The following is a 27,926-nucleotide window of genomic DNA, read 5'->3' as shown; positions in this document are numbered from 1 at the left end:
TCACCTCCAATATACGTATGTATCTAGACCTCTTTCCTCTATCCTATAGCAGACTAAAGGGAGATCCAATTTTGATGTATAGAATACTAAGAAATCATTTTGGACCTAACATATTCTCTCTTTTCCTTCCCACTAGATCGGAACATCTCAGAGGACATAGCGGGCGAGTAGAAAGGCCAAGAACGAACAAAATACCCGTGGCATACGGGTTTTCACACCAAGTCATAAATACTTGGAACCTGTTACCCAAAGCAGTGGTGTCCGCACCTTCAATTGACTCATTCAAGAGAAGACTGAACACTCACAGAAGCATAATAGAAAAGAAATAACATGGGCCGCAGGCCTGATTACACAAATCTGAATATGAAACTTGTCATATTTTTAAGGACTCAGAACTATATCACGTTATAATTTGCGAGCATTGTTTCTCTTTTATCGTTAAATATACCTAGGTCGTAAACTGGATGCATCGGTGATCCACTACTACTAGATACGAAAAGCCACTAAGAGGAGCTTATACTCTGTCCAGAACCACTTGACTCATTTTCGGCCCGGCAGTTTCGAATGATGACCAAGAAGTCGAGGAATGACCTCCTAAACTTTCTTAAGGCTGTTGGGTAATATATCCCTGTTTTTGTTTATTTTTTTGCCAGCAAAAGCTACGAATCAAGAACTTTTCTTGAGAAGGACAATGAATTCTCATCAGTAGTTAGTGATTTGGTGTCTGAACTGGGCAAATCTCACAACATCTCTTCGAATGTTTATCCACTTACAGGTTACAGGTTCATTTTTGTTATGCAATAAATTTCAGACGAGTATGAATATGCCAACTTCACAAACAGCTTGGAAAAGTTCCTGATATCTTATGGTGAGTTATAATTAATTGTAAATTAGACAGTATGCTCACGAGATTCAGACGAGAACGTTAAAGAATCCAGTGAATTTCTTAAGTCCCATCCATAAAATGTCTCAGTGCCTCAAATTCATTTACGAATATAAGCAACATAAAAGTCAAGTGTTTGGTAAAGTCCACCAATTTAATGTGATTTGGTGATTATTGCTTAGCCTTCACTAAACCACTTAGATTTCAAAGCAGATTATACAGTACTTCAGTAAGAAAGGGCTGGTGGTGGGTTTTTGACATCGCTTCATGAACCTAGAATTTTGATTATGTAACTCGTTTATGAAATACGGTTTTATTTATTCGACTTTGGCTGTCACCAGCATTTTCAAACTCAAGCGGTGTTCCTCGGAGTTGCCCACTGTCTAATCAGTCTTAATGGGTTGGTGTCTGACGAGATCTCAGCACGGATTCAAAAAGCCCGTTTAGCTTTTGCTAACTTACGTCACCTATGGCGAAGGCGAGATATCCGTCTATCAATTAAGGGACGAGTATCCTACGCAGTAGTTCGGTATGTTTTACTTTACGGCTGCGAAACGTTGCTATTAAGGATAGAAGATACTCGTAGACTACCATTATTTGTCCACAGATGTCTTAGAAATATTGCTCGCATCTACTGGGATCACCGGGTAAGTAATAGTGAGGTTAGACTCAAGGTATTAGGGAACGGCGGTAAATCACTTGATGGAGTTGTGAATCCTCGTAGACTGAGATGGTTGGGCCACGTATTACGTATGCCTGAACACCGATTACAACGACGTGCAATGCTGAGTAGGGCTGGGGATGGTTGAAAGAGAGTTAGGGGCGGCCAAACCAAAACGTGGCATCAGTGCTTGAAGTCACTAACTTCTAATCTGAGCCATGTTAGTGATATAGACTACTTGGTTGGGGTCCACGTGACTTCCGTAACCAATAGTTGGAGAGTTTGCGTGACATGACTCAGAATCGATCACAATGGCGTCGGTGTATACACTCTCTGTTTTCCCGTAAACCGTGAGATTAAAATTGCTTTATATCTTTCTTTCTACGAACTAATTCTTTCTCCCCGTATCATATCCTCACATGCAATCTCTTTTATATATTAGTGCCATTGAAGTAACTGCTTCTATGAATTTGGTGTTCATGTTGTTGTGCTAATGAGATATTGCAACTTGGACCGATGCATATATGTTCCTGATCCTACGTTGTGACTAACTGACTAAGATGTTTATTTATTCATAAATTTTCAAATGGATAACCATTTAGTTGATAAATTAAAAAAACCCATAAACAAATAAATAAATAAGAAAGAAAATTATCCTCAGTCGTGATTCTGTTTTGTTTCTTTTTTCTTTAAAATGTAAGATAAACTTTCATTAGATAATATATACAGTTTCAATGTGTGAGTGAGTTTGCCGTTCATCTTGTTATGCAAATGAGGTGTGGCAGCTTGGACTGATGCATGTATATGCCTGGTCATATGTCGTAGTCGAATGACTGACTGCACTTTGATGAGAACATTTATGATATGACTAACAATTATTCGGAATCTCGTAAATCGGTTCTAAACCTAGTGGTTAATTTTTTATGTTTTCACTAATTAGTTATGGAAATAGCAAGTCGAGTGTTCTTTTGTTCATGTGCTTGTATTATTTATGATACGTTGTGTACTGCTACAGAGGCTACTGCTGCACTGGCTGTATTCACCTACATTTGTTGGTGTGTATGAGATAAAAGGTTTAGGTCATCTGCAAAGTCCAAATCGTTTAGTTACATCGAAACTGTCCATTGTATTCCGTGTTCACCCTAAGATATAGTGGTCTTCATAATCTAGTCAACCACCAGAAGAAAGATAAACGACGAGAGTAAGCAGCCTTTTCTGACACCGGTACTCACTTGGAATACATCTGTCAGCTGTCCTCCACCTATGAATTTTCACTGTAGTCCGTCGTATGACTTCCGTATGATGTTGACGATCTTCTCAGGTACACCATAGTGTCGATGAGGGTTCCATAAGTTTCTCCTATCCATATTGTCGAATACTTTCTCATAGTCAAGGAAGTTGATGTATAGTGACGAGTTCCATTCAGTTGATTGTCCAACAATGATCTGTAGTGTCATCTAACACAGTAGGTCAACAAATGTTGAAATGTTGGCACGTAAAGAAAAGAGCCAGCATGAATTTCATGAAATTATGAGACTTGTAGCGTAGGCTTGTTGTCTGTCTGACTATCAGATGGTAAGTCTACTTTCAAGTATTTTACTCTATATCATTTTAAATTTAAAAATTCATTGGTTAGTTTTTCATAAGTTGCTAGTGTTCCCTCGCAGATGTTTTTGACGTATTGCTCACGTATAGTGATACTGTTAAACTGGTTAAAGTCAAATTATATTATTATGCTTCGACACAATAACTGGGAGTTAGATCAACAAATTTTAATTACTTTTCATCTAACTTAGTAATCACGTGCAGGTGTGCGTGTGTGTGAATTACCTGGGAACAGAAACAGGTGGATTAGGCTTCAAACCAGAGACCTTGTAGTTGTTTCTCGAGTCTTTTAACCACTAGGGCATCGCTGACACTAGTTATTGATTATTTTGTGACTTATCGGATATCCCGTTTGACAAGGTGGACTCCTTTCACCAAGTGATCTTTTTGTTTTGTTTTAAAGGTTGCCCATATTCAGTGCTAACAGAAGGACCTATTTCTGACCGCTTTTCTTCTGTTAATAATCGTAGTTTGCTTTTACGTGAGTCTAACCCTTCTATATGTTTTAACTGTGTAATTGCTTCATAGATAAAATCTTAGTTTGTTTAAATTCATGGCAAATTACGTTTAGGATAAGTTATTATTTATTGTTCTGTGTAAAAGTTTAAAATGGCACTCAATTGTTTCCAAAATGAGGTGAAAATGAGTTTTTAACTCAGTAAGTTTCTACTACTCCTACTACTATTCTTACATTTATCCTTATAATTTCGTCGCACTATACTGTGGTATGGGAAGTTGAACTGATGTGCATATGCGTCAGTTTTTATGCTGCTCATTGCTGATGGATTGACTGTTTATACATACAATAAATGCTATTACTCAACCATGATACATAATGCAAGGGGATGTGGTACAACCATTGTCTCGGTTTCACATTTTGTTCTTGTTTTTCTTTCTCAGAATATCTATGTTCAGAGATAATGGCTGTTAGACAATTATCTACAATGAAGTCTGTTGGTAAACAAAGTGACGAACATCATTTCATGGATGTGGACAGTTCGGAGGATAAAGTAGAAATTCTATCCTGTTTGCAGAAAGCGTTTAAAGCTCTTGGCTTAAAAGTGCTTCCTGATGACTCAGCACCTACTGTTATATATTCTTGTCTTCAAAAAGGTGTAAGTGATTACAAACGGTACATAGCTTATACAGATGTTCGTTTCGTTCATGCTTTTTATTTCGGAAGTGTTTTCTAATAAATCCTAATAGTATCGTACATTTATTAATTTGTGTTTGGATAATTTGTGGCAAAATCGAACTATTTACCATTTCATATGACTGGATACTAGTTGCATGAGTAGGATGGTTGGAGACACTTGCAGAACATTACAGTCGTCAAAAGGATGGATAGGAAAGCAACTGGAAAAAATTGAGAGGGATCTCCCAGTACAGAGTTCAATGGAGAATGCTGGTGGGCGGCATATGCTCCTTTGTGAGGGTTAACAGGTGTAAGTAAGTAAGTACGGTCGTCTAACATGTTTTCATTCTTTTCTAGGTGCTTCAAGACAACTTCAGGGAATATTAGTGGTTTTTATCTTTTTAACAATATACTAAGCTGTCTTTATCATCATTACCGTGTGTCCTCGTCCTTTTGCCCTTATCATTCATTTTTATCACAATATACTTACTTACTTACGCCTGTTACTCCCTATGGAGCATAGGCCGTTGACCAGCATTCTCCAACCCATTCTGTCATGGGCCTTCTTTTCTAGTTCCATCCAATTCTTGTTCATTTTTCTCATGTATATCTCCATTTCTCGGCGTAATGTGTTCTGTGGTCTTCCTCTTTTCCTTTGACCTTCAGGATTCCATGTGAGGGCTTGTCTTGTGACGCATTTGGGTGCTTTCCTCAATGAGTGTCCTATCGACTTCCAGCGCTTCTTCCTGATTTCTTCCTCCGCTGGGATCTTGTTTGTTCTCTCCCATAATAGAATGTTGCTAATAGTGTCCGGCCAGTGGATCTGAAGTATTTTGCGTAGACAATTGTTAATAAACACCTGTATTTTCTGGATGATGGATTTCGTAGTTCTCCAGGTTTCTGCCCCATACAGTAGAACCGTGTTGACATTTGTATTGAAAATCCTGACCTTGGTGTTGGTTGACAGTTGCTTTGAGTTCCAGGTGTTATTCAGTTGTAAATATGCTGCTCTTGCTTTGCCGATCCGCGCCTTCACATCTGCATCAGACCCACCATGTTCATCAATGATGCTGCCCAGATATGTTAAGGTTTTTACATCTTCCAAATCTTCTCCGTCAATTGTGATTGGATTGGTTCATTCTGGGTTGTATCGGAGAATCCTGCTTTTCCCTTTGTGTATATTGAGACCTACTGCTGCTGAGGCTGCTGCCACACTGTTCGTCTTCTCCTGCATTTGTTGTTGCGTTTGGGATAGAAGGGCCAGATCATCTGCGAAGTCTAGATCGTCCAACTGCATCCTAGATGTCCATTGTATCCCGCGCTTCCCTTCAGATGTTGACGTCTTCATGATCCAGTCGATCACCAGGAGAAAGAGAAAGGGTGAGAGTAAGCAACCTTGCCTAACACCGGTCTTCACTTCGAACGACTTTGTCAACTGTCCTCCATGCACGATTTTTCAATGTAATCCATCATATGAACTCTGTATGATGTTGACTATCTTCTGAGGCATTCCGTAGTGTCGAAGAAGTTTCCATAGTGTTGTTCTGTCCACGCTATCAAATGCCCTTTCGTAGTCAATGAAGTTGATGTAGAGTGATGAATTCCATTCAATTGATTGTTCCACACTGATCCGTAGAGTTGCGATTTGGTCTGTACACGATCTATCCTTACGGAATCCTGCCTGTTGGTCACGAAGTTGAGCGTCTACGCAGTCCTTCATCCTGTTTAACAATACCCTGTTGAAGACTTTTCCCGGTATTGAGAGAAGAGTGATGCCACTGTAGTTATCACACTTGCTGAGATCGCCTTTCTTCGGTATTTTGATCAGGAGTCCTTCTTTCCAGTCTTTTGGTACTTGTTCCTCATCCCAAATCTTATTGAAGAGAATGTGGAGTATCCTTGCAGTTGCCGCTACGTCTGCTTTCAGTGTCTCTGCTGGAATGTTGTCCGGTCCTGCTGTTTTGCCACTCTTGATTTGCCTGATGGCCATGCTTATCTCTTCAATTGTTGGTGGACCAACATCGAATGGGTGGTCCGTGGGTGCTGTTTCGATGTTGGGTGGGTTCAGTGGGGCTGATCGATTCAAGAGTTCTTTTGAACTATAGTCTACTTCGATATTAGTACTGCTCTGATAATAAACCTGGTCCTGAAATTGTAGAGTTGTTATGATGTAAGTACCTAATCTAAAAGATCTTACGTGGAAGTCACATCATTGTCTACCCTGATTCATTGCAATGTAACAATCACCAATACAAGCTTAGACCAGAGATAGAGCAATATATTTAATATGAATAAAAAGCATAAGATAACATTTAACAAAGTCCACGATTGCTAGGCCAAGCCATGCCATCCGACCAATTCGAATTCATTGGATCCATTCTTCCCGCTTTCTCCCTCGTTGGGCTTTTCTCAGCGGCACATGTTCAATATCTATTTTCCTAGGTGTCTCGTGTTCAGCGTTGACTATTGTGTGGTTAGGGTTCAATGCCACCACATGTTCTACCCACCTGTTTTGCTGTTCCTCAGTGTTGGTGATTACTTTGCCTCTCTTGTTTTTCACTGGTTGTTCTGGTTTACGATAATTTCCAGCGAGCTTCTCTATTGTATCATACAATCATCTCATGTTTCCTTCACTTGCAGACTTTTCCGCCGTCATTGCTAGATCTTCCACATATTTACGTCGGTCGGTTCTGATGCTCTTCTTCACTTGTTTGTTTACTTCTGTGTATTCAGCTTGTGCCTTGGCTTTTTCTGCTCTTGTTCGGTTGGTATTGATTGCTGCCTTCTTGTTCCTCATTTCTTGAATCTTATCCAGTGTGTCAACAGTGATCCGTTCCTTGTGATGGTGCTTCTTGCGATCCATGACCTCATGACATGTTGAAGTGATTGCCTCTTTGATCCCCTTCCAGTTGCTCTCCACAGTAGTTCCTTCTCCATTGAGTAGATCATGAAAGGCCTGGAACTTGTTGCTTAGGACTATCTTGAATTTGTTGAGTTTGTTAGTATCCTGAAGAAAGGCCGTATTGAACTTTTGTGATATTGTCCGCCCCATTGTCCAGTGCTTCTTGAGTTTCAATTTCATCTTGGCGACCAGCAAGTGATGATCTGATGCTATATCAGCTCCTCTCTTGGTTGTCACGTCCTCTATAGTCCTCCTGAACGTTTTGTTGATGCAAATATGGTCGATTTGGTTTTGCGTGGTGTGATCCGGTGAAGTCCATGTGGTTTTGTGTATGCGTTTATGTGGGAATATGGTGCCGCCTATGACCAGTTCATTGAAGGCACATAGATTTGCAAATCTCTCACCGTTTTCGTTCCTTTCTCCCAGTCCGTGTCGTCCCATGATGTCTTCATATCCAGTGTTGTCCGTTCCAACCTTGACATTGAAATCTCCCATCAGAATGGTCAGGTCCTTTGTTGGGCACTTCTCGATGATTGACTGCAGCCTATTGTAGAATCGATCTGTAGCGTCTTCATTGTAATCGTTGGTAGGCGCATAGCGTTGGATGATGTTCATTGAAATACCCTCTATCTTTGTTTTGAAGGAGGCTTTGATGATCCTTGGTCCATGAGATTCCCATCTCATAAGTGCATTTTGTGCTTGTTTGGACAGCATCAATGCAACTCCTTGTGTATGTGGTGCATTTTCTTCTTCATGGCCGGAGTATAACAGGAGCTCTCCTGTAGTTAGTCGTTGTTGTCCAACTTGTGTCCAATGTGTTTCACTGATCCTAAGCACCTCTAGGTTGTATCTCCTCATTTCTGCAGCAATTTGGAAGGCTCTCCCGGTGTCCCACATTGTACGCACATTCCATGTACCTAAATAAATGGTCGCTCTGGTTGTCAGAAGGGGCATCGGCCTCGTAACTTCCGAAGGAATTCGGCTTTCATCATGAGGCGTCATAGTTCTTCTAAATGAAGACCTTCTGACTCCCAGGGCAGAGTTCAAAAGGTTTGAATACTGTTTTCTGGTTAGCGTTTTTTTAGCGAGTTAGTTTTCTACGGGATGGGGACGCTAACCCCATACCCATCCCTCCTCCTTTATCCGGGCTTGGGAGCGGCAGTAGCCCCCGGAGGGACTTCAGGCGGAGTTATCACAATATATTCTAATTTATTCCCTGCCATTGGGTTATTCAAATCTATCATCTTTGCAACACTGTTTCTCTTACAGTCATACCTACATTTTCAAGTGTCGAAACTAAATACCAGATTGAGTTTATTGAAATTTGTCTCAAGATGTGGATATATATTGAAATTTTCAAACAAACATACATATTTAACTGTGACTGTTTATTCCAGCTTTCCTTGCAACCCTGTAAACCTCAAAGTATTCTGTTGCGTTCTATCGCCTCTTAACTATCACGTGATAAAATCACTAACCAGTATCATGTCAAACAGCACTGGTAGGCTGGAGTTAATTCCGATTCCTTGTTGGCCTTCTGTATAGCAGCTTCTCACCTAACCCAGCTCGCTCAGTCCGGAACACAAATATCAACCTCCACTATATGGATCTTATATGTCAGACGTACTTGGTTTATACGCAAGCGGACCAGACCCCATCACACCATAAAATAAAAAATAACAATTATGCAAAATCATGCTGAAATTGGCTGTGTGTGGGAGACAGTAACTGATAAATTGAGAATAACTGGAGAATAGTAAATCGTATAACATTAGCCAATAAGTCAAATGAAAGCTTATGATGAAAGGAATGTAGATATATACATAATCTAGTTACTTAATAATTATCCGGTAAGAATATACGTAACAATAGTCTATAAACAACCCTCAGCAGTTACCATTCATTTATTTTTTGTTCGGTTATAACATATTGGAGTCTAGGGGTTCCATAGATCAACTCGTTTTAGAGTGAAATTGAAGGCTTATTCGCTAAAGCACTCTGCTTTGAACTATTAAGTCTCAGGTTCGAATTGCAATAGCCATTTGGACAACCGAATGATATCGAAAGTTATAGCTTGCAGTCGAATACATAAATATGTCAGTCAGTCATAAGCAACACCAAACTTTGAATCTGCTACACCTCACCAACATAAGGAGATACAATTAACATGATGAATACTGAAGTAGTAGAATATGTACGGGATAAGTCACATTGATTTTTTTATGATTAACGTTTATTAACAACGTTGTTTTCGACGGAATGCGGTTACTAACCCCGTGTCGGTCCCGGTTTTGGACCGAAAGTATCCCTAAAAGGGCTTCAGGAGGAGTTACATTATTTGAGCATATACATAATTCTTCTTATAAAGCAGGAATCTAACTTCTTGATTGGCACAAATGATATCCATGTATTCTGTTTTTCTTTCGAATAACTCTGTCAGGGTACGAAAATAACATCACAGGTTGTTTATTGATATCCTGTCACTTACTGTGGTAGATAGATGAGAACTACGTAGTTGGGGGTGGGTCCTCATGACTATCGTAACAAACAGTTGAAAATGTTTGCTAAGGTGGTTTAAAATCAGTCATACTAACAAAAATGCATTTAGTCTTTTCCCTAAACTACTTATACTTCTCATTTCACAAATCCATTTTTTCTCGAATCATATTATATATGCTCAGTATTTTCTACCAAAACTGATACTGTTACTCCTACTACTACTCTAGCATTTGTTTTAATAATTTCACCTCACTATACTGATAAGATGTGGTCAGTTGATCCGAGTGAGTTTAGTGATAGGTACTACACTGTTTGAGGAGGAAGTCGAAAAAGGAAGTTTAGAGGTGAAAGTCGATGTAGGAGGAGTAATAGGAAGTGAAGACGGAGGTTGATTAGGAATACGGTGGTCTTGAGTGCTGTTAGATGTATGAGGGTGGTTATCACTTCCCGGTTGCCCACACCGTGGAAGGGTTGTTCTGGAGGTACCTGAAAAGGAAATTGGATTAGAGATGGTCTTAGTAACCTGGGAGCGTGACCGCAGTGCCCAAGGGACAACTGCTTGAGGTCGGTAACACACGGCCTTTTTATGGGTAATTTTTGTGTTAGCTCCGTACTTTTTGGGACCTTACCACCGGAGACGGATATCCGTGGGATAAGGCGAGGTGTGCATTTTTAGGGTCGACCTTTTCTAACCCCACCCCTCCTTGTGGGAAGGCAGCATCGCTGTCATGCTGGTTGTCTGAAGGAAACACCTTACTGCTTTCACACCTCTGTACAGTGAGCAGTACAACTTCCCCTTCGGACCTTGGGTTTGTTGCTTTTAGTCTTACCGCTCTTCAATCGACCTGTCTGACATGATAGGACCTTGAGGAACAGTTGTTCCAGCCAGTATAGCTCGGTTTCTTCGTCACGATAGGCAAACCCGACCACCACGTCAAAGTAGCAACAACGGTCGGGGTCCGCGTGACTGTCGTAACCAATGGTTGAAGACCCTTGGTGACATGGCTCAGAATCGATCACAATGGCGTAGGTGTATACGCTCTCTATCTTCCCTTAAACTAAGAGATTAAAATTGCTTCATATCTTTCTTTCTACGAACTAATTCTTTCTTCCTGTACTATATCCTTATTCCAATCTTTCTTTTATATATTACCACCTCTGAATTAACTACTTTTGTGAATCCGGTGTCCATCTTGTTGTGTTAATGAGGTATGGCAACTTGGACCGATGCATAAATGTGCCTGGTCCTACGTTGTAGCTGACTGACTAACTACACTGTTTATGAATGACTGAGTATGGTTGATATATTTGTGGCGTAAATCCGTTAAGATTAATCAATAAGACTGTGTGTTAAGATATAGTTATGGAGAGCTTAGGAGCCTCATACTAAAACAATATAGATGCTCACTGCCTCCATCGCTGTTTTCCACTGGTTATCCAACTGAAGTCAGTTCATGATGTAAAATATCATACGGTTGGAGGTTCTTCCAAAACATACATTTGTTTGCATTACTATTCTTCTATTAGATATCCGATAGTCTTTCAAGATGCCCACCCAATCATATGGGGAAATCAATTATCCCACTGACTGGTATCAGTGATCGCCAATGGTCACAGATAATGCGTATCGCCGCATTGCTACAACAACAATATTCCAGTCGCCAAGCTACTCTTTTAAAACGTTTAGATGTTACTGTACAAAGTTTTAAATGGTCAGATAAAGCGAAAGTGAGTTGATGTCTTAATGTTTTGGTTTAGTTTTTTAAAAATAATTTATTATAATTTATCATAATAATACTAATGTACAAAAATAACTCGTGAAAAACAAAATTCATTTTTAAAAGTGAAAATAACACTTATTAAGTTGAATGTTTTCAGTGAGGTGGATTTCACCGTTTGTGATAGTAACCATTGGAGAATCACTAATGACTCCCATTTTAAGCCTTGCCTGATAAGACCTCATTTTATTGAGTTACACGATCATCAGAACTCAATCTGGAGTGCCTTAATAAAATAACGGATGACAGTATAACGCGTATTCTTTGAAGTATCATCATTTTGAGATGTGATCATAAGCATTGAATTTCAAGTCCGAGTCCCAACTCGTGCTACTGATTGTAATTGAGTAGGTTTGCAGTAAAACATTTGCAGCAAAAAAGTGGCTTCTTCAGGCACACTGCATTATCACAGACAGAAGAAATGGTCATATGATCTCACTCTTGTTATGTGATTTTCGGGTGTTGATAGAAGAGCTTGAGAAACTAGGGTGTTAGCACTCTAAAATGTTATGTTCTTGTGGCCTGTCAGTTATCATTGCCGATTGAGGACACTGACTTACTGACCAAGCCAATAACACATAAACCTGTATAAGCAGCCTAGAGTCCTTTCTTAGTTCTTATTGGTCCACCACGATAGTAGCTTGTCTCATAACCCAGCCGGTTTTGTCCAGAACACCAATATCAGCCTCCGTTATACGAATAATATATTTCAGACATACTGGGTATATATATAAACAAACCAGACCGCATCATACCATAAGTAGAAAACAACAATTATACAAGATAAAGTCAAAAATTGGCTGTGATTGTGACTGTCACTAATAAATTGGAAATATCTTAAGAATGATAAATCGTATAATAATAGTCAATAGGTCCAATAAAAGCTCATAATAGAAGGAATGTGAATATACATATAATATAGTTATTTAATAGATACAAAATAAGAATATATATAACAATAGTTCACAAATAGATCCTAGCGGTTACTATTAACTTATTTTCCGTCCAGATATAACACAAAACCCAAAACACTTACATAAAGTTCATATGTAACCGAGCTCTTTAATTTTGTGGTCATACTTTCAGGTCGATATGATCATCAATGATGATTTAATTCATTTTCAGATTTCTCTAAAAATATTTCACATAGTAAAGATATTTAGGAAATCCAAAACACATATCTCTCCCAAGACAATGCAGACCACATTTTTATTCCTGAAAATTATCTCATGGGACACCAAATAGTGAAGTTGCCATACCATTAACACCCACTGTCAAACAAAATAAGTCGATCTGTTAAAATATATACAACCACAGCTGCCTAGAAAACCTAGTCGTCAACGGAAATCCATTAGTTCGAATCTGTAATTCATCATTGAAGTAATTGAGTGTACTAGCCCTTTCATTTATGTTGGAATTCCCGTTACGCCTAATGAATAATGGATTACTAGTATTTCTGAATATGGCTTACGTGGCTTTTACTAACCTGTATTCAAATGGCGATATCGGTTTCCGTATTTAGAAGATTCAAATCATGCTCTACTTCGAACATGTATTTATTTGCGTCTTATTGGGCGGAGAAAAGCTATAGCAAGAAAACTCCTTCGAGTTCAACCTAATCAATTAGGAAGTTAAGCATATATTCCAGACATAATTAGAGAAGTTGTTCAACCATGAGAGGGATATCCATCTTGAGGCAGCTTGACGTGATATCCAAAAACTGTAGAAACTAGTGATTTCTACAGGTTATTTAAACAAAAGGTTAAAAAAAGTTCGGGGATTTCGGCGGGATCTGTCGGAGTGTGATAGATGCTCAGGAAGCCATCCCGTCTGGCTCCGAACACGATGACGAGTGGAGTCAGCTTGGACGTGAGTTAATCAAGAGCTTACACAATAATCGTGAGTAGTGGTGGTTTGTGAAGGCAGAAGAAATGGAAAAAGCATCAACGATATGTAGCAGCAGACAAATGTTAAGACTTATCAGGGAAACGGGTATTGGAAGTTTGGTTTTTAGTGAGACTATCTCGGATAAAGACGGTAATTTTATTCATTCTCAATCCTGGTAATCGAACCGATGTGCAGAACACTTTAAGGAACAGTTCAATCGGCCTTTAATCACTCAGTTACCCAATATCTCGAAGCTACCTGAACGTCAAACTTATGTAAGTCCTCCTACTCTTAGTGAAGTTAAAAGGCTATAAGTAGTCGAAAGCACGACAGAGTTGCCCCTAAATGTCCTGGTATGGCCGAGAGTGGGGTGGGTCCTCCCTTTCGAAGTGCTCTCACACGGCCACGCGTATACAGCCTTTGCCGGGGAAGTCCTACTCACTGCCTTCTCGTGGCGGGGGTGTTGTTTACGAAAATGAGAGGACGAAAAGCAAATGTCCGGCGCTTTGACCGGATCCCAAACCAATGGTGCACATGGGCTCCAGTATCCTGAGAGAATAAATGGTGTCAGTCAGTCAGTAACAACATAGAACTTCGTACGTACGTATAGCAGTTCGAGTTGCCACACATTAGCACAGAGATGCAGTTGTCGACTCAAATCCCGTAGTGGTAGAGGTAGTAAGAGTATAAGCAGTATTCGGAAACATTAGGGCTTGAAGTATAATACAGTGAAATAAATTTGGAAAGAGGAAAAAGGGACATGAATTCAGAAGATTAGAATTTGGGAGAACATAAAGAGTGGATGCACCTGCGCCATTGCAAACGGTTTTGAGCCATGTCATTCAGGGTCCCTGCTTCGGTTTTGGCACCCGGGCAGTATCACAGCCCACACACACAAATATGGTGTGGCGCATATATATTTGGTGCCCTCTTGTACCGATATTTATGTGTTGAAATAAATAAATGAATAAATACATTCAGGGTCTAACCATCAGTTTCTATCATCTCGCGGACCCCAACCAGGTAGTCTACACCTACCAACATGGCTCAGTCCACTTGTCAGTGATTTCATGGATTTGTGCTATGTTTTGATCTGACCGCCCCTAGCTTTCTTCCATTCTACTCCTATACCACTGAAGACCACATGTCGAGGTAGTCGGTGGTTGGGTATACGTAACACGTGTCCCAGTCATCTCAACTGATGAAGTTTCACTACTTCATCAATTGATTTACCATTCTTACCTAGTACCCGTTTCCTAACAACCACATTAGTTACTCGATGGTTCCAGGATATACGAGCAATGTTTCCAAGGCACTTATGATTGAATGCCGCTTTAAGGTCGAGAAATACTACGATTATGGGGCGTTTGAATGTGTGTCTGTGTTCTAGAACCCGAATTAGTGTGAATATGTGGTCTATACAACCACCTCCAGGTCGAAAACCAGCCTGATTTTCTCTAGTCTGTTCTTCACGAGCTTTGGTTAGGCGTCGAAGTATTATTAAAGCTAACATTTTAGACACTATATTAGTCAAACTGATTCCTCTGTGATTGTCACAAGAGGACTTTTGTCCTTTCTTATAGACTGGCACAATCAGTGATTGAGACTAGTCAGATGGGATTACGTCCAGTTCCCAAATTCTACCTAAGACCTCAGTTAATCTCACTGCTAATACTGAACCACCATCCTTAAAAATCTCAGGAGTAAACCTATCAGGGCCTGCTGCTCTCCCTCGTTTCAGATTTCCTATGGCTTTTTCAACTTCGTAAAGAGACGGAGGACCTAATACCGGTTTCCTTAACAAGTCTGAATAGTTGTCTGCTATTAGCTATTGCCGCTGAATAAATGGCGTGTGAACCAATCGTTGGTCACCGACTACCATGGGACTGCATCTCCTTACGATGCTCCACTGCCTTGTGGGTTAGACTTTCAAGGTCAAAGGCTCGGGGTGTGGTCCCCTAAGAAAGCTACCTGCTTCGGTTTGGGCACCGGTTCAGTATCACGGCCCACGCACAAATATAATGAAAATAATGACATCTACTGAAAACTCTATTCTCGCTCCAATTTACAGTCAAACAGTTCACATTATTATTATTACGTCATTTATTCACTCTCTTTTATTCCCACTTTATATATCCTTATTTTTCGAGTTATACAGTAGCTAGCCTATGGTGGAAGCTCGGTTTTATCGAAACGTTCTCGAGTCACTGCCTGGTTGAAAATTGTATGCTACCACCAAATATCAATACTGAAGCAGTTTTTCTGAAACCACATGCACCATTCAAACTGGCTTCCTTCAACTTTCGCACACTTATGCAGGTCGGACAACAGATAGGGCTGACTATGTCTTTGGAAAGTCTTAATATCGACGTTTGTTGTCTATCCGAGACCCGTATTCAAGACTCTGGTGAAGTACTACAAATTCGCTCAGATTGATCACATCGCGACCAGCTACCGCTGGCGTGGTTGTGTACAAGACTGCCGCTCCTTTTTGAGTAACTATCTGGACTCTGACCATGCCTTGGTCTGCGCCAATCTTACCTTACTGTTCAGTGGACAACGAAGTGACCGCCACCAAAGGATTGATGTCAGCAAGTTGGTTGCAACTTCTGTTGCAAGTAAGTATCGAACCGAGCTAGCTTCTAGGCTAGCTACCATACCACCGAAAAGTATGGATGAGTATTATTGGTAGCAACTTCACGACGCCATGAAAATGGCGAGTAAAGCCACTTGCGGCTTTGCGAAACGTCTCGCTTATAAGCACTGGGTTTCATCTGGTTCCTTACAACTCATTGAAGCCACTCAGTCTACTCCGGGTACTCGTGAGTTTGACCACAAAGGACGACTGTTACGTAACGAAATTGAGAAAAGCTTGGGTAAGGACCGAGAAGTCTGGTGGTCGGAGCGTGCTGCATCTGGTAACTACCGGAATCTCTTCCAACTCATCCGAGCCACTGGCAGCAAGAAGTCTGGTGTGAGCGAAACAATCTGCGAGGATGATGGGATGCCAATCACTAACATCCATCGACGTCTTGGACGATGGGCAGAATTTTTCGAAAGGCAGTTCAACTGGCCTGCTGCTCCGGCAACACCGGTCAGATTATCCTGCCCTCCATGACCGGTGACGACTGATCCACCAAATGAGGCGGAAGTCCGCAAGGAACTCCAACTCTTGAAGCGTTACAAATCACCGGGTCCAGATGACTTACCTCCGGCTCTTTTTCAAGGTGGTGGTGACTTTCTTGCTAAGAAACTGACAACGTTGTTTACAAAGGTCTGGGAACTAGAGAGTGTACCAACGTCATGGAATGAGTCGATATTTGTCCCTGTCTTTAAAAAGGGTTCACGTCGTTCCTGTAACAACTATCGGGGGATAGGTCTACTTCTGATTGCGTTCAAGCTATTGGCTTCCGTCATACTTCGAAGATTGTTCAAAACCCGAGAAAGATTGACTCGCGAGGAGCAGGCTGGGTTTCGTTCTGGTCGAGGATGTATTGATCATATCTTCACCCTCCGCCAAATGTTAGAACACCGCCATACTTATCAAAGGCCAACAATCGTAGTGTTTCCTGACATCAGGGCTGCCTTCGGTTCGTTGGACAGGACTGTTCTCTGGGATTGTCTATTGAAGAAGGGTGTGCCTGGAAGTTTATTAACATTTTAACGGCCCTATATACAAACACCTCGGGTAGAGTGAGGGCATACAACCATCTCTGCATTATTTCATTCGAACAGTGGGGTTAGACAGGGTTGCCCAATCTCACCATTCCTCTTCAACTTTGCCATCGATGACATTCTGGAAACAGCTCTGATGGATGTAAGTAATAGTGGTGTGGATCTGTTGCCTGGAGAAAGACTTCTCGACCTTGAGTATGCGGATGATATTGTCTTACAGTGTGATAATGCTCAAGGCATGCAATCCACACTTAATCGGTTGGCAATCAGTATCCGTAAGTATGGGTATGTGCTTTGCACCTTCGAAGTGCAAAGTACTTCTACAAGACTGGCAGGATCGTAATACTGTACTCACCCTGGATGGTGAGCAGATGGAAGTAGTTGAGAAGTTCGTGTATCTGGGTATCTGCATAAGTGCTGGTGGGGGTGTGAGTGATGAGATCAATGCACGTATAGTGAAAGCCAGAGCGGCTTGTGCCAATCTGGGTCATCTTTGGCGCCTTCGTGATGTCAGTCTGGCTGTAAAAGGTCGAATGTACAACGCGTCAGTGAGAGCAGTTTTGCTCTATGCTTGTGAAACCTGGCCTCTCCGAGTTGAGAATGTTAGACATTTCTGTGTCTGGTTTGGTCGACCAAACCATTCAGCTCAGAGAACAAAACTCCACCAAAATCATCCACCTGAGCTAGAAATCTTCTCCACCATCTCTTAATATCAAAATTAGAATCTGCAATACGAATGTCAAGATAGTTCTACTGTACGGAGCTGAAACTTAGAGAACTACAACCATAATCAAAAAGGTACAAGTATTTATAAACAGTTGTCTACACAAGATACTCGATGATCGATGTTGACCGGATACCTGTCATATCTAGAGCTTAGATTCTTAATATACCGCGTTCGTACCAGTTTCTACATTGTGACTGATGTAAGAGCGAGTATACTGGCCAGTGATCCCCTGCCTATTGTTTGATGGTCAGGAAACAGTCTGTAAATGTAAATAATTTACTGATATCTTCGAAACATTGTTCGTGTATAATAGAACAATCGGATAAGTAGTGCTAAGTGTTAAAGGGAGGGTACTAATATGGGAATGGTAGACCATTAGTGAGGGTATGGAATTTCACAGGCCAAACTGATTAAGATGGCAGTATGTGTCCCATCGGTTGGTGAATTAATTGGCAGTTATAATATCTGAAATCCCAGCCTAGGTTCCATTCGGTAATCGTAGCTTATAATTGGGAACTTTAGTTGAGCTGTGTCAAATTGAACCGATCTGTATTTGTACCAGGTTCTACAGTTTTTATAGCTTGTGTCAGTTACTTCCATATATTTTAAAATACGATTCTCACCAGGATTTTTGTTTAAAGTACTACTTTAATTTCTGTTTTTTTACTCTGAATTTTCGTAATGTTTTTCTTATCTGACAGTGTAGTTTGGATAAAATCACTACTGTATATAATCCAATCCGTGAGAGAATGGGTCTAATTCCATATCCTGGCATTCCTAATGTCTTAGCTGTACGTGACAACATGATATTGCAAATTGAAAAGACAAGTGGTACAAGTGCACGTCGTTATACATCATGTGAATTGAACAAAATTTTAATTGGTAAAGTAAGTGTAGTTTTTGGCAATTAATGACAACAAAATGTAATTTATTTTCTATTGTCATTGCTCACTGGTTTGTATTGTTTCTGGGTTTAATCATCATATCCAATACCTCGCAAAGTACTATAGATCTTTTTCATTTACACTTGTTTAACAGGTACGCGACATTCATAAAGTTCTGAAAGACAACCAATGAGTGCTGACCTGTACATTGGGAGGTTCTCAAGCTATTAAGGGTTCATGCGAGATCGAATTTGTGTGAAACTAATGGATTCGTGATGCATCACGACAGCCCGCCTGGACATTCAAAGATGCTTATCCTGAGGGTTTCTGGTCCCATAATTCGAGCAGTACGCCTTGTGACCTCTATTAACCAGACTTAGCTCCTTGCAACTGGTTTCTCTCCATTTGTTAGATGGTTAAATGCCGACATAGGCGAAGCAAGGTGCGAACGTAGTACCTCTAACGGTTGAAATTCGAGCGTTCTACGCTCACTTTAAGATGATTGTATCTCTTTCAATAATGAAATCTGTCGACCATGGTAATATTTGTCTCTTCTGGTTTCATGTGAATTACTGTGTTAAAAATAACACTCAGCTTGTCATCCTTGGAAAAAAACTTCGAATACACTATTGGAATTACTTTTGAAAATCAGTGTTTCTATAGCTGACACATACAACCGCTAATTCTGATACTTCACTTTACCACAGTTGCTAACGCCTTTTTATTTCAACTGAGAATAGTACTGATCTGTTATATATTTTTTTTGTCTATTTTATGGGTCCCTGATCGAGGTGGTAGAGCATGGGAGTTGGAACCGCCTCCACCTGAAATGCCTGCTTTTAAACAACGTCATCCAGATGGAGGTGGTGTAACACAGAGAGGTGGTCGCGGCGGTGGTGGCGACGGTCGTTATGGCAATCGTGGGGGTGTTCAGGGTGGTACTAGTGGTAAGCGTTCAATTACTCTTCTGTATATGTAGTTTGTTTAAATTCTGCGTATGTATTGACGTAAACCTTTTATTGTCTTTTAATGGAGCATTACTTTTAATTGATTTATTCTATAGGATATTACTGAAATAAAAAACAGTGATAGCAGTATTGCAAGTTTACTCAACAATTTACGGTTTGCAATCTATAGTCTATTCAACTAAATCACCAATCATACATGCTTGTATAAACATGGTAACGTATCAAGTAGTCTTGAATAACTGTTCGACTGCAGCTATTGAACAGTTGAATAAATTAAATACAAATAGACAATTGTTAATCAGTAGTTGAACATGCCGAACATATGACTTTGGATGAAGAGCGTGGTTTCTAGGAGGACATCTAAGTCGAAGTTAAACAAGTGAGGTGACTTCGCAAATAAAACAGTAGGATTCTATTTATTAGGCCTCATGTGTAAACTTCACTCGATCTATTTTGATCCAACTAGTTGGACAGTGTTACAACTAAATCTCACACAAGAATGTTTTAAAACCAAGTACATGAACTCATATTTGGTAAATGTACTACAGGATTAAAGTCTGTTAGTAGATTGCTTCAATTACTAGACAATTATTTGGAGATTAGGGAGCACTAAACTATTGTCTCGTCCCAGTATGAAACTTTGTGTAATCAAACCTAAAATCCTTCAAGCCTTTCGGTGATCACGTTGGTTGTCTAACTTGAACCAATTCCTCATGTAAATTGTTCTCAAATACCAAATTGTTTATTATTATTTATTTATTTATTTGAACACATGAATATTGGTACAAGAGAGCGCCAATATATATGCGCCACACAAAACAATGAGAATTCGAAGAGAAGTAGAAAAATAACTAAGGAGCGCAAAAGAAAAGAGAACAATGACGAAGAGATTGGAGTAAGGTGGTGTGGTAGTAACGACGGAACGAAAAGGTACAATCAGAAGAAATCTTTCAGGTAAAGGAGACACAACCACTTTTTATGAAGAAAGTAAAAGAAGGTTACAGCAGGATCGCCACTGGCTTCTATTCTGAGCCATATCTGATAACGTCTCTAGCCACTGTGTAGCACCATCTCTCAGACCCCAACCAGGGAGTCGTGAAGGACCAACAGAAGCCAGTCCTTTGCAGCTTTCTTTCATACCACGACACCATGTCATACACTGACCACCTCTCCACTTCTTCCAACCAGTCCCAGAGTCGGCAAATAATGCACGACGTGGAATTCTCTGGGACGACATTCGTAGAACATGTCCAAGCCACCGAAGTCGGTGTTTCAAGACGGTGACACCAATTGAATTATCATCTCTGTGCCCGAACACACGATGCCGAACCTCTGCACTGCTGACATGGTGTTGCCACTGAATGTCAGCAATCCTTCGGAGACAGCGATGATCGAACACAGAGAGTCGTCTAACATCCTCAACTCGGAGAGGCCAGGTTTCACAAGCATAGAGCAAAACTGCTCTCACCGACGCGTTGTAGATCCGACCTTTTACAGCCAGACTAACATCACGAAGGCGCCAAAGGTGGCCCAGATTGGCATAAGCCGCTCTGGCTTTCACTATATGTGCATTGATCTCATCACTCACACCCCCACCAGCACTTATGCAGATACCCAGATACACGAACTTCTCAACTACTTCCATCTGCTCACCATCCAGGGTGAGTACAGGATTACGATCCTGCCAGTCTTGTAGAAGTACTTTGCACTTCGAAGGTGCAAAGCACATACCATACCTACGGACACTGATTGCCAACTGATTAAGTACGGATTGCATGCCTTGGGCATTATTGCACAGTAAGACAATATCGTCCGCATACTCAAGGTCGAGAAGTCTTTCTCCAGGCAACAGATCCACACCACTATTACTTACATCCATCAGAGCTGTTTCCAGAATGTCATCGATGGCAAAGTTGAAGAGGAATGGTGAGATTGGGCAACCCTGTCTAACCCCACTGTTCGAATGGAACAATGGAGAGAGGTGGTTGTATGCCCTCACTCTGCCTGAGGTGTTTTTATATAGGGCTTTCAGGATGTTAATAAACTGGACCCTCTATACCAACCAGTTCAAATTCTTTGTATATTTACGTGTACTGTTATACACAAATCATTTGTATGTACCAGTTCTTTGCAAATCACTGTTGTGCTGAACCTCTTTTTGTTTTACATTTCCCCATCATTCTGTTTTTTTAAATGATATTTTTGCTGTCTACAAAATTTCCCGACTTCTATCACCTTTTAACAAATATAATCGAGATCCCTGCACAGTAAATATCATCCATCCTAAGCCTCATAAACATTTGTATTCAATAATTTGTGAACATTTGCATCTTATTATTTTATTTAAACGCATAAACATTGGTACAAGGAGGCACCACAAATAGATAAGCGCCACATAGACCATTCGATTTGTATGAGGGCTGGGATACTTCCCGGGTACGCAGACTGGAGCAGGCGGTTTTCTTAGGAGGCCACACCCGGAGCCTTCAACCTATAGGTCTGATCCACAAGGCAGTGGAGCATCGTAAGGAGATGCAGTCCCATGTTAGCTGGTGACCAACGATTGGTTCATACGCCATTTGTTCACTCAGGATACTGGAGCCCATATGCATCATTGGTTTGGAGTCAGGGTTTTCCAACTCTCCTAGGTGTACTCTCCGTGTCCACCAACCCGGTCAAAGCGCCAGACATTCGCTTTTCGTCCTCTCTACTTCGTAACAAACAGTAATGCCACGAGAAGGCAGTGAGTAGGACTTCCCTCGCAGAGGCTTTATACGCGTGGTCATGTGAGAGCATTTCGAGAGGGAGAGCGGACTCTCCCCACTCTCGGCCGTACCAGGGCATTTGAAGGATCGATGATCATTGCTAAAATAGTTAGGAACAATTAAATCATCGTTTGTTCAAACCACAGCTAATAAATCCTGATTACACACAAACACCTTCAATGCAACTGCATACTCAAAATAAATTACTGACAATTTTTCGTTCTGTTTACTGTACTAAAGAAAGTATGATTATCAGCTGTAAGAATTTGTATTTCTCATTAGTAATCACCAGAAAAGAATTTGAGTAATTCCTGTTAACGTATGAATCCTACAAGCGGGTGCTTCGATGATTCCCGACCGTAGCTGCTACCTTGACGCGGTGATCGGGCTTGCCTATCGTGATGACCGGACCGAACTATATTGGCCGGAACATATGTTCCACCATACCAGGCAGGTCGACTGAAGAACGGTAAGACTAAAAGCAGAAACTCAAGGTCTGAGGGCGAAGTCGTACTGCTGAGTGTAGGGGGGTGTGACGTCATTAAGGTGTTTCCCTCGGGGAATCATTACCACTGCCTTTTCCATCTCTCTTGCTATCGCTACCCACCACTATTCACGATCACTGCGTAGGCTTCTTGTCAGCTTGCGCTTAAGCTGACTCTGATCTTCGTTATGTTCACAGCCAGATGGAATAAGTTTTCGAGCGTCTATCAGTGCGGTAGACGCTGTTGAGATCCAGTTTTGCAAGAAACAGACGGTTATATTATCTGAGCATAGCTGCAACAGACGGTCGCCATTATCTGTTCTTTGAGGCACGACGCTATAAGATCCACCCAGGTGTCTTTCCCTTTCGCTTAGTTTACCTACTTGAGCATTAAAGTAACCAGCAACTATTACTACATCAGAGCGCCTAGCTTTCCGGAGAAGGTCAGAAAGCTTTCTGTAAAACTAATCTTTTACATCATCTGAGCTGCAGTCAGTGGGAGAATTGGCAGAGACGACGAAGAGGCAACGACGAGTGTCCCTATCTTCCCGAATCCTTACTGTTCCGTTTAGTCAAACAGCGCGCAAACGACTGTCTACTGGGATCCACTCTAAGAGGGCTAGTTCTGCCCTAGGACTCAATGCTATACCTACGCCAGCATGTCCACGAGAAGCAGCATCTGGGCTTCCAGATACACGAAGTGTGAATCGAGTTGGTTCTTCGTTTTGACATGGTGGGGTCAAATGAATGATGCTACTCGGATCCTGTATGCGCGTTTCGGAGACGCAGCACACATCGATGGCCCGAGATTCTAAAGTCCTAGCTAAGGAAGCCTATTGTCCTATTTGGCACAGTGTTCGGACGTTATAAGCTCCAACATGAAGTGTAGAGCGTGGTTTCAGGAGACCAGGAGTAGCGTTCCGCGTACTCGAATCGTTTGCCCTAGCAGTGAGAGGTGATAAAAGGACGTGAGAAGGGTTAGTCGGGGAGATAAGAGTAATTAGGCGGTGTAGGAAGAATTTGAATGTGACCGACTTGGTCTCGTGTGTTGTTACGGGTATGAGGGCTGATGTCACTTCCCTGCTGCCCACACCGTGGAATGGTATTTCTTGGGGAACCTGAAAAGGAAATTGGATTAGTGTTGGTCTTGACGACCTGGGAGCGTGACCGCAGAGCCCGAGGGACAACTGCTTGAGGCCGGTCGCGCATGACCTTTTTGTGGGAAGGTTTTTAATGTGTTAGCTCCGTTCTTCAAAGGGCCCCACCGCCAGAGACGGAAATCCGTGAGGTAAGGTGAGGTGTGACATTTTTAGTGTCGACCTTTTCTAACCCCTTCCTTCCTTTTGAGAAGTCAGCATCGTTGCAGATACTGGTTGCCCAAGGGAAACACCTTAATGACGTCACCCCCCCCCTACACTCAGCAGTACAACTTCGCCCTCAGACCTTGAGTTTCTGCTTTTAGTCTTACCGTTCTTCAGTCGACCTGCCTGGTATGGTGGAACATATGTTCCGGCCAATATAGTTCGGTCCGGTCATCACGATAGGCAAGCCCGACCACCGCGTCATTGTAGCAACTCCTCTCCACTTGCTTGTTTATGTGTATTATAGTGGCTTTCTTCTCCATTGTTACACAACTCAAATATTCTATAAATCTGTAGAGATTATTGGGTAAATGTAAGCAATATATCCATTGATGTAAAAGGATCTTTAATCGGAAGTTATAATAAGTAATCCTAGAGAAAAATAAATGTATCGAAACAAAATGAAACCATCAAATCTCAATTGATATCACTGAGTGCTTACATACTTATGTATAGATGGGGATTTAGGTAAATGATTCTGCCTATGACGACAATAAGAGCTTTCTAATCTAACTATGCAATTCGTGGAATATACGACCACTAGAAACAACAAGTAGTTGTATGCACTGAAAAAATCGATAGATTTACTACACATCACCTCATTCGCTGAAAACAAATCCATTAGCAAAATGTATGCTAAACATACATTTGTTAATTACGTCAAATACTCAAGTTGTTGCTTTTACTTCCTTATACACGACAAGGTTATAGTTGTGATGAATCTCGGAATGGTGGAAGATGTACTGTCGGCAGCAACATCAGTAGCAGAGGAGTTGGTGGTGGTAGTTATGCTCAAATGTATGGTCAGGCAACGCCATACACGAGCAATGGAAGAGGTGTACCATTGTGTGATGGTTATGTGACTGATCCGTATCAAATGGCTTCAATCAGCCAACAAATGGGTGGTATGATGTTATTTGAACCTGGCTTATCTGCTGCTTCACAGCAAAATTTTGTCTTTCAAGTAAGGGATTGTACCATTGTTACTATTATCATATTTATCCCTTATCCACAATAATAATTTTATGGTTTCAGACCAAATTAAACGGTGACTTAAGTGTTTGGAAGAAACGGTTGGTTTGTAACCAACAGGTGTAACATTCAAATCCCCAACTTCTATCTACTTTAGTTTGGACAATTGGGTGGTATCATTAGTCTTTATAAACGCAGGTGCTGTTTGACTGAAAAGCCGCATTTTTTGCGTTGCTATCGTTCGATTAAATATATCATATTTTTGTGCGTATAAATGTTGTATATTTTGGTGGAGTTCTCTGAGCTCAGAGAACAAAACTCCACCAGAATCATCCACCTGAGCTACAAATCTCCACCATTTCAATGTTGTATATTCTCTATTCGAAGCGCATGAATTTGGTGTGAGTGTGACAAGTCACAAAATTTAGCTAGCAGACCATGTGACATTTGACTAGGTTGTTGTATATCACTACCATACAGAGCATTACGTGAATCCGTCAGTGGTTTCTAGTGTAATTTTCATAGAAGGACTTTAAAGTTGATTCTGTGTTCTGTTTGTTGATAAGGTGTTTATCAAAAGTTAAATCAAATGACCCTCGACTAACCATTACTTATTAACAGTTGGATAAAATTCAAAGCCAATCCATGATTTCGTTTTGCTTGGTATTCATCGCCAATGTGCATCTGGATTTTCAAAGGAACCAATGCTCTACACGAGATTAGATTCCACATCAATGCAGATAAGGGAAATCCACAAAATAAACATCAACAAAGTGTATGTAATAGGCATTAGTTGTGGTATTGATCACAGTGGAATAAACCAAATGTTGATTCGTGAAGAACCAGTTTGAAGTGCCATAATTATGGAGTATCAATAAAATCCAGGGTGTACAGAAACGAAAACATCAACCCTACTAAGACCACTTTTGAGCTATAGAGTGCAACTATTGTGCTTACCTGAAACAGGATAGCCAGACCTTCTAACACGCTTCAAACCAAACGTTTATGGCTTCGAAAATTAATGCCGTGTTTTTATTTGGCCACTACGCGTCTTTTTCCAACTTGCCCTTGTGTTAATCATCACCTTGAGTTGAACTACAGTTAGCCGCCAGAAGGTCAGCGGCGTCGCCATCGTTGTTGGTCGGGCCGTTGAGACCTAGCAGTTGGGAAACTCCAGTTTTGGCTTGACGAAGAGAGGCTGCATAGCGGAATAGGCTTCTAGGGTTGGAGGCAAATTTGTCCATAAGCTTTGTCTGGTACTGAAGCCTGTCTTCTCTTATAGCCTTCGTGCATATGTTCCTTATATGTTTATATTGCCTATACGCTCCGTCGTTATCAGTTCGTTTGTATTCTGCCCAACAGTGCCTTTTGCGGCTTAGCAGGCGAAGGGTACGGTTCTTGATTACTGTAGGTGGCTTGAAGCTTTTGGGAACCGTTTGAGGAACTGAATGGTTTGTAGCACATAGGAGCGTGTGCAGTAGGAAGTCCCAATGACCGTCCACGTCGAGTTGAGGGTGAACATCCCAGCAGCAGCAGTATTGAATTTGACACTATTTTTACAAAGCCTTAAAAATACATAACTACCTTTCTAAACATGTAACTAGTTTTCTGAGCGTAGCAAACGACAACTACAACTATTGACACCGTTTCGCAGCTACAAAAAGGGCAAACTAAGGTTCATAATCCAATGTCTATTTTATTCATTGTGAGTGAGTCTTTCATTTGGTGCATTTAGCGTTGATGACGGTAAGCTATTGTGCTTAAGCGTCATTCCGCTGGATTTTGTCGTTTGACTATTTTCTGTTGTACATAATATATGAAGACTCATAATGTAAAGCTATTTCTGTCACGGGTTTGATGTAAGTAACAACTGTATATTATATAGATGCACAAAAGGTTTTTTCTAATAAAGCGAAAACACTGAATAATATGTTTGGGATATTTTTACAACACAGCTAACTTTGTAAGTTTTTTTTCATTTGGGGCTGAATTCAAAGCTAAGGGGACTTTAGTAACGACAATATTAAACAACATCAACTTTTGCAACTACTTACTGTAAAAATCAGTGTTCTGGACTTGTCCATCTGCTTGATTTTAAAAAATAGTTATGTCGGTAATCAGTGTTGGTGAGTAATAGGATAAAAAAACGACCGACCACATCAAGGGTTTTGCTTCAATTCGTTTCTCTTCAAATTGAAGTTTGTGCTTCTCTTTTCCCACATGTCCTTTTTTTCCTTCAGTGGTATCTCACTGTGTGGTTTTGCAGTATGCCATTTTGAACAAATGAGAAAAACTACATGAGGACCTATAATATTAGAGCTTAATTGGCAGCAGTTCCATGAACCTGTAATTGCGTTATACCAGTTGCTACAAACGTGTGGTACTAGTTGTTGTAGTTGAATGTTTTCGATTAATGGTGAGTTGAAAAATTCCCCGGATAATATATTTAATCTCCAAACTTTTTCATTTTAGCCTACAAAGGGTCAGGTCGCTGGTGATTTTAATTATGGAAGAGGTCAACCAGGTGGGCGTGGCAGTCGCGGAAGACCTTATTAATAATGATACTATTATTACTTTGTCTTTTGCTGATGGATATCACCATTTACTTTCTTCATCATTATGAATTGTATTTCAGTTGGTTTCAACGTTTCTTTCTTTTCTTTTCTTTTCATAAATGTACAACGTTTTATCTGTCCTTACCGAATAAAAACAAAAACTAACACCTCATGGATAAATAAAA

At 40.7% G+C, this 27,926-nt stretch overlaps 1 protein-coding gene across 3 annotated transcripts; it reads left to right on the top strand.

Annotated features, from left to right (window-relative positions):
• Window positions 1-205: 205 nt before the first annotated feature.
• On the top strand, window positions 206-27,926 carry FAM98B_1 (Protein fam98b). Of its 3 annotated transcripts, XM_051212594.1 has the most exons (10): window positions 206-617; window positions 654-775; window positions 812-868; window positions 3,553-3,630; window positions 4,050-4,264; window positions 11,213-11,413; window positions 18,454-18,639; window positions 18,791-19,583; window positions 24,919-25,178; window positions 27,659-27,742. In XM_051212594.1, the coding sequence occupies exons 1-8, from the start codon at window positions 565-567 to the stop codon at window positions 18,827-18,829; spliced, it is 951 nt and encodes a 316-aa protein (XP_051072787.1). In that variant the 5' UTR covers window positions 206-564; the 3' UTR covers window positions 18,830-19,583; window positions 24,919-25,178; window positions 27,659-27,742. The 3 variants fall into 3 exon arrangements, with proteins under 3 accessions (XP_051072787.1, XP_051072786.1, XP_051072785.1); XM_051212593.1 differs by having other exon boundaries at window positions 654-868; window positions 8,613-11,413; window positions 18,454-19,583; window positions 24,919-27,602; window positions 27,659-27,787; XM_051212595.1 differs by lacking the exons at window positions 18,454-18,639; window positions 18,791-19,583; window positions 24,919-25,178 and having other exon boundaries at window positions 206-868; window positions 27,659-27,926.

This window comes from Schistosoma haematobium, chromosome ZW (assembly GCF_000699445.3).
Source record: "Schistosoma haematobium chromosome ZW, whole genome shotgun sequence".
Lineage (NCBI taxonomy): Eukaryota > Metazoa > Platyhelminthes > Trematoda > Strigeidida > Schistosomatidae > Schistosoma > Schistosoma haematobium.
Note: the sequence above shows the minus strand (reverse complement) of the source record. Positions and strands in the feature narration are given on the sequence as shown.

Bases quoted from the DNA above. Each gene is read 5' to 3' on its own strand.
- FAM98B_1 (XM_051212594.1), top strand. From the start codon at position 565: ATGATGACCAAGAAGTCGAGGAATGACCTCCTAAACTTTCTTAAGGCT. The intron at 776-811 runs GTTACAGGTTCA...AATAAATTTCAG, and splicing joins GAATGTTTATCCACTTACAG to ACGAGTATGAATATGCCAAC. The intron at 4,265-11,212 runs GTAAGTGATTAC...TTCTTCTATTAG, and splicing joins ATTCTTGTCTTCAAAAAGGT to ATATCCGATAGTCTTTCAAG.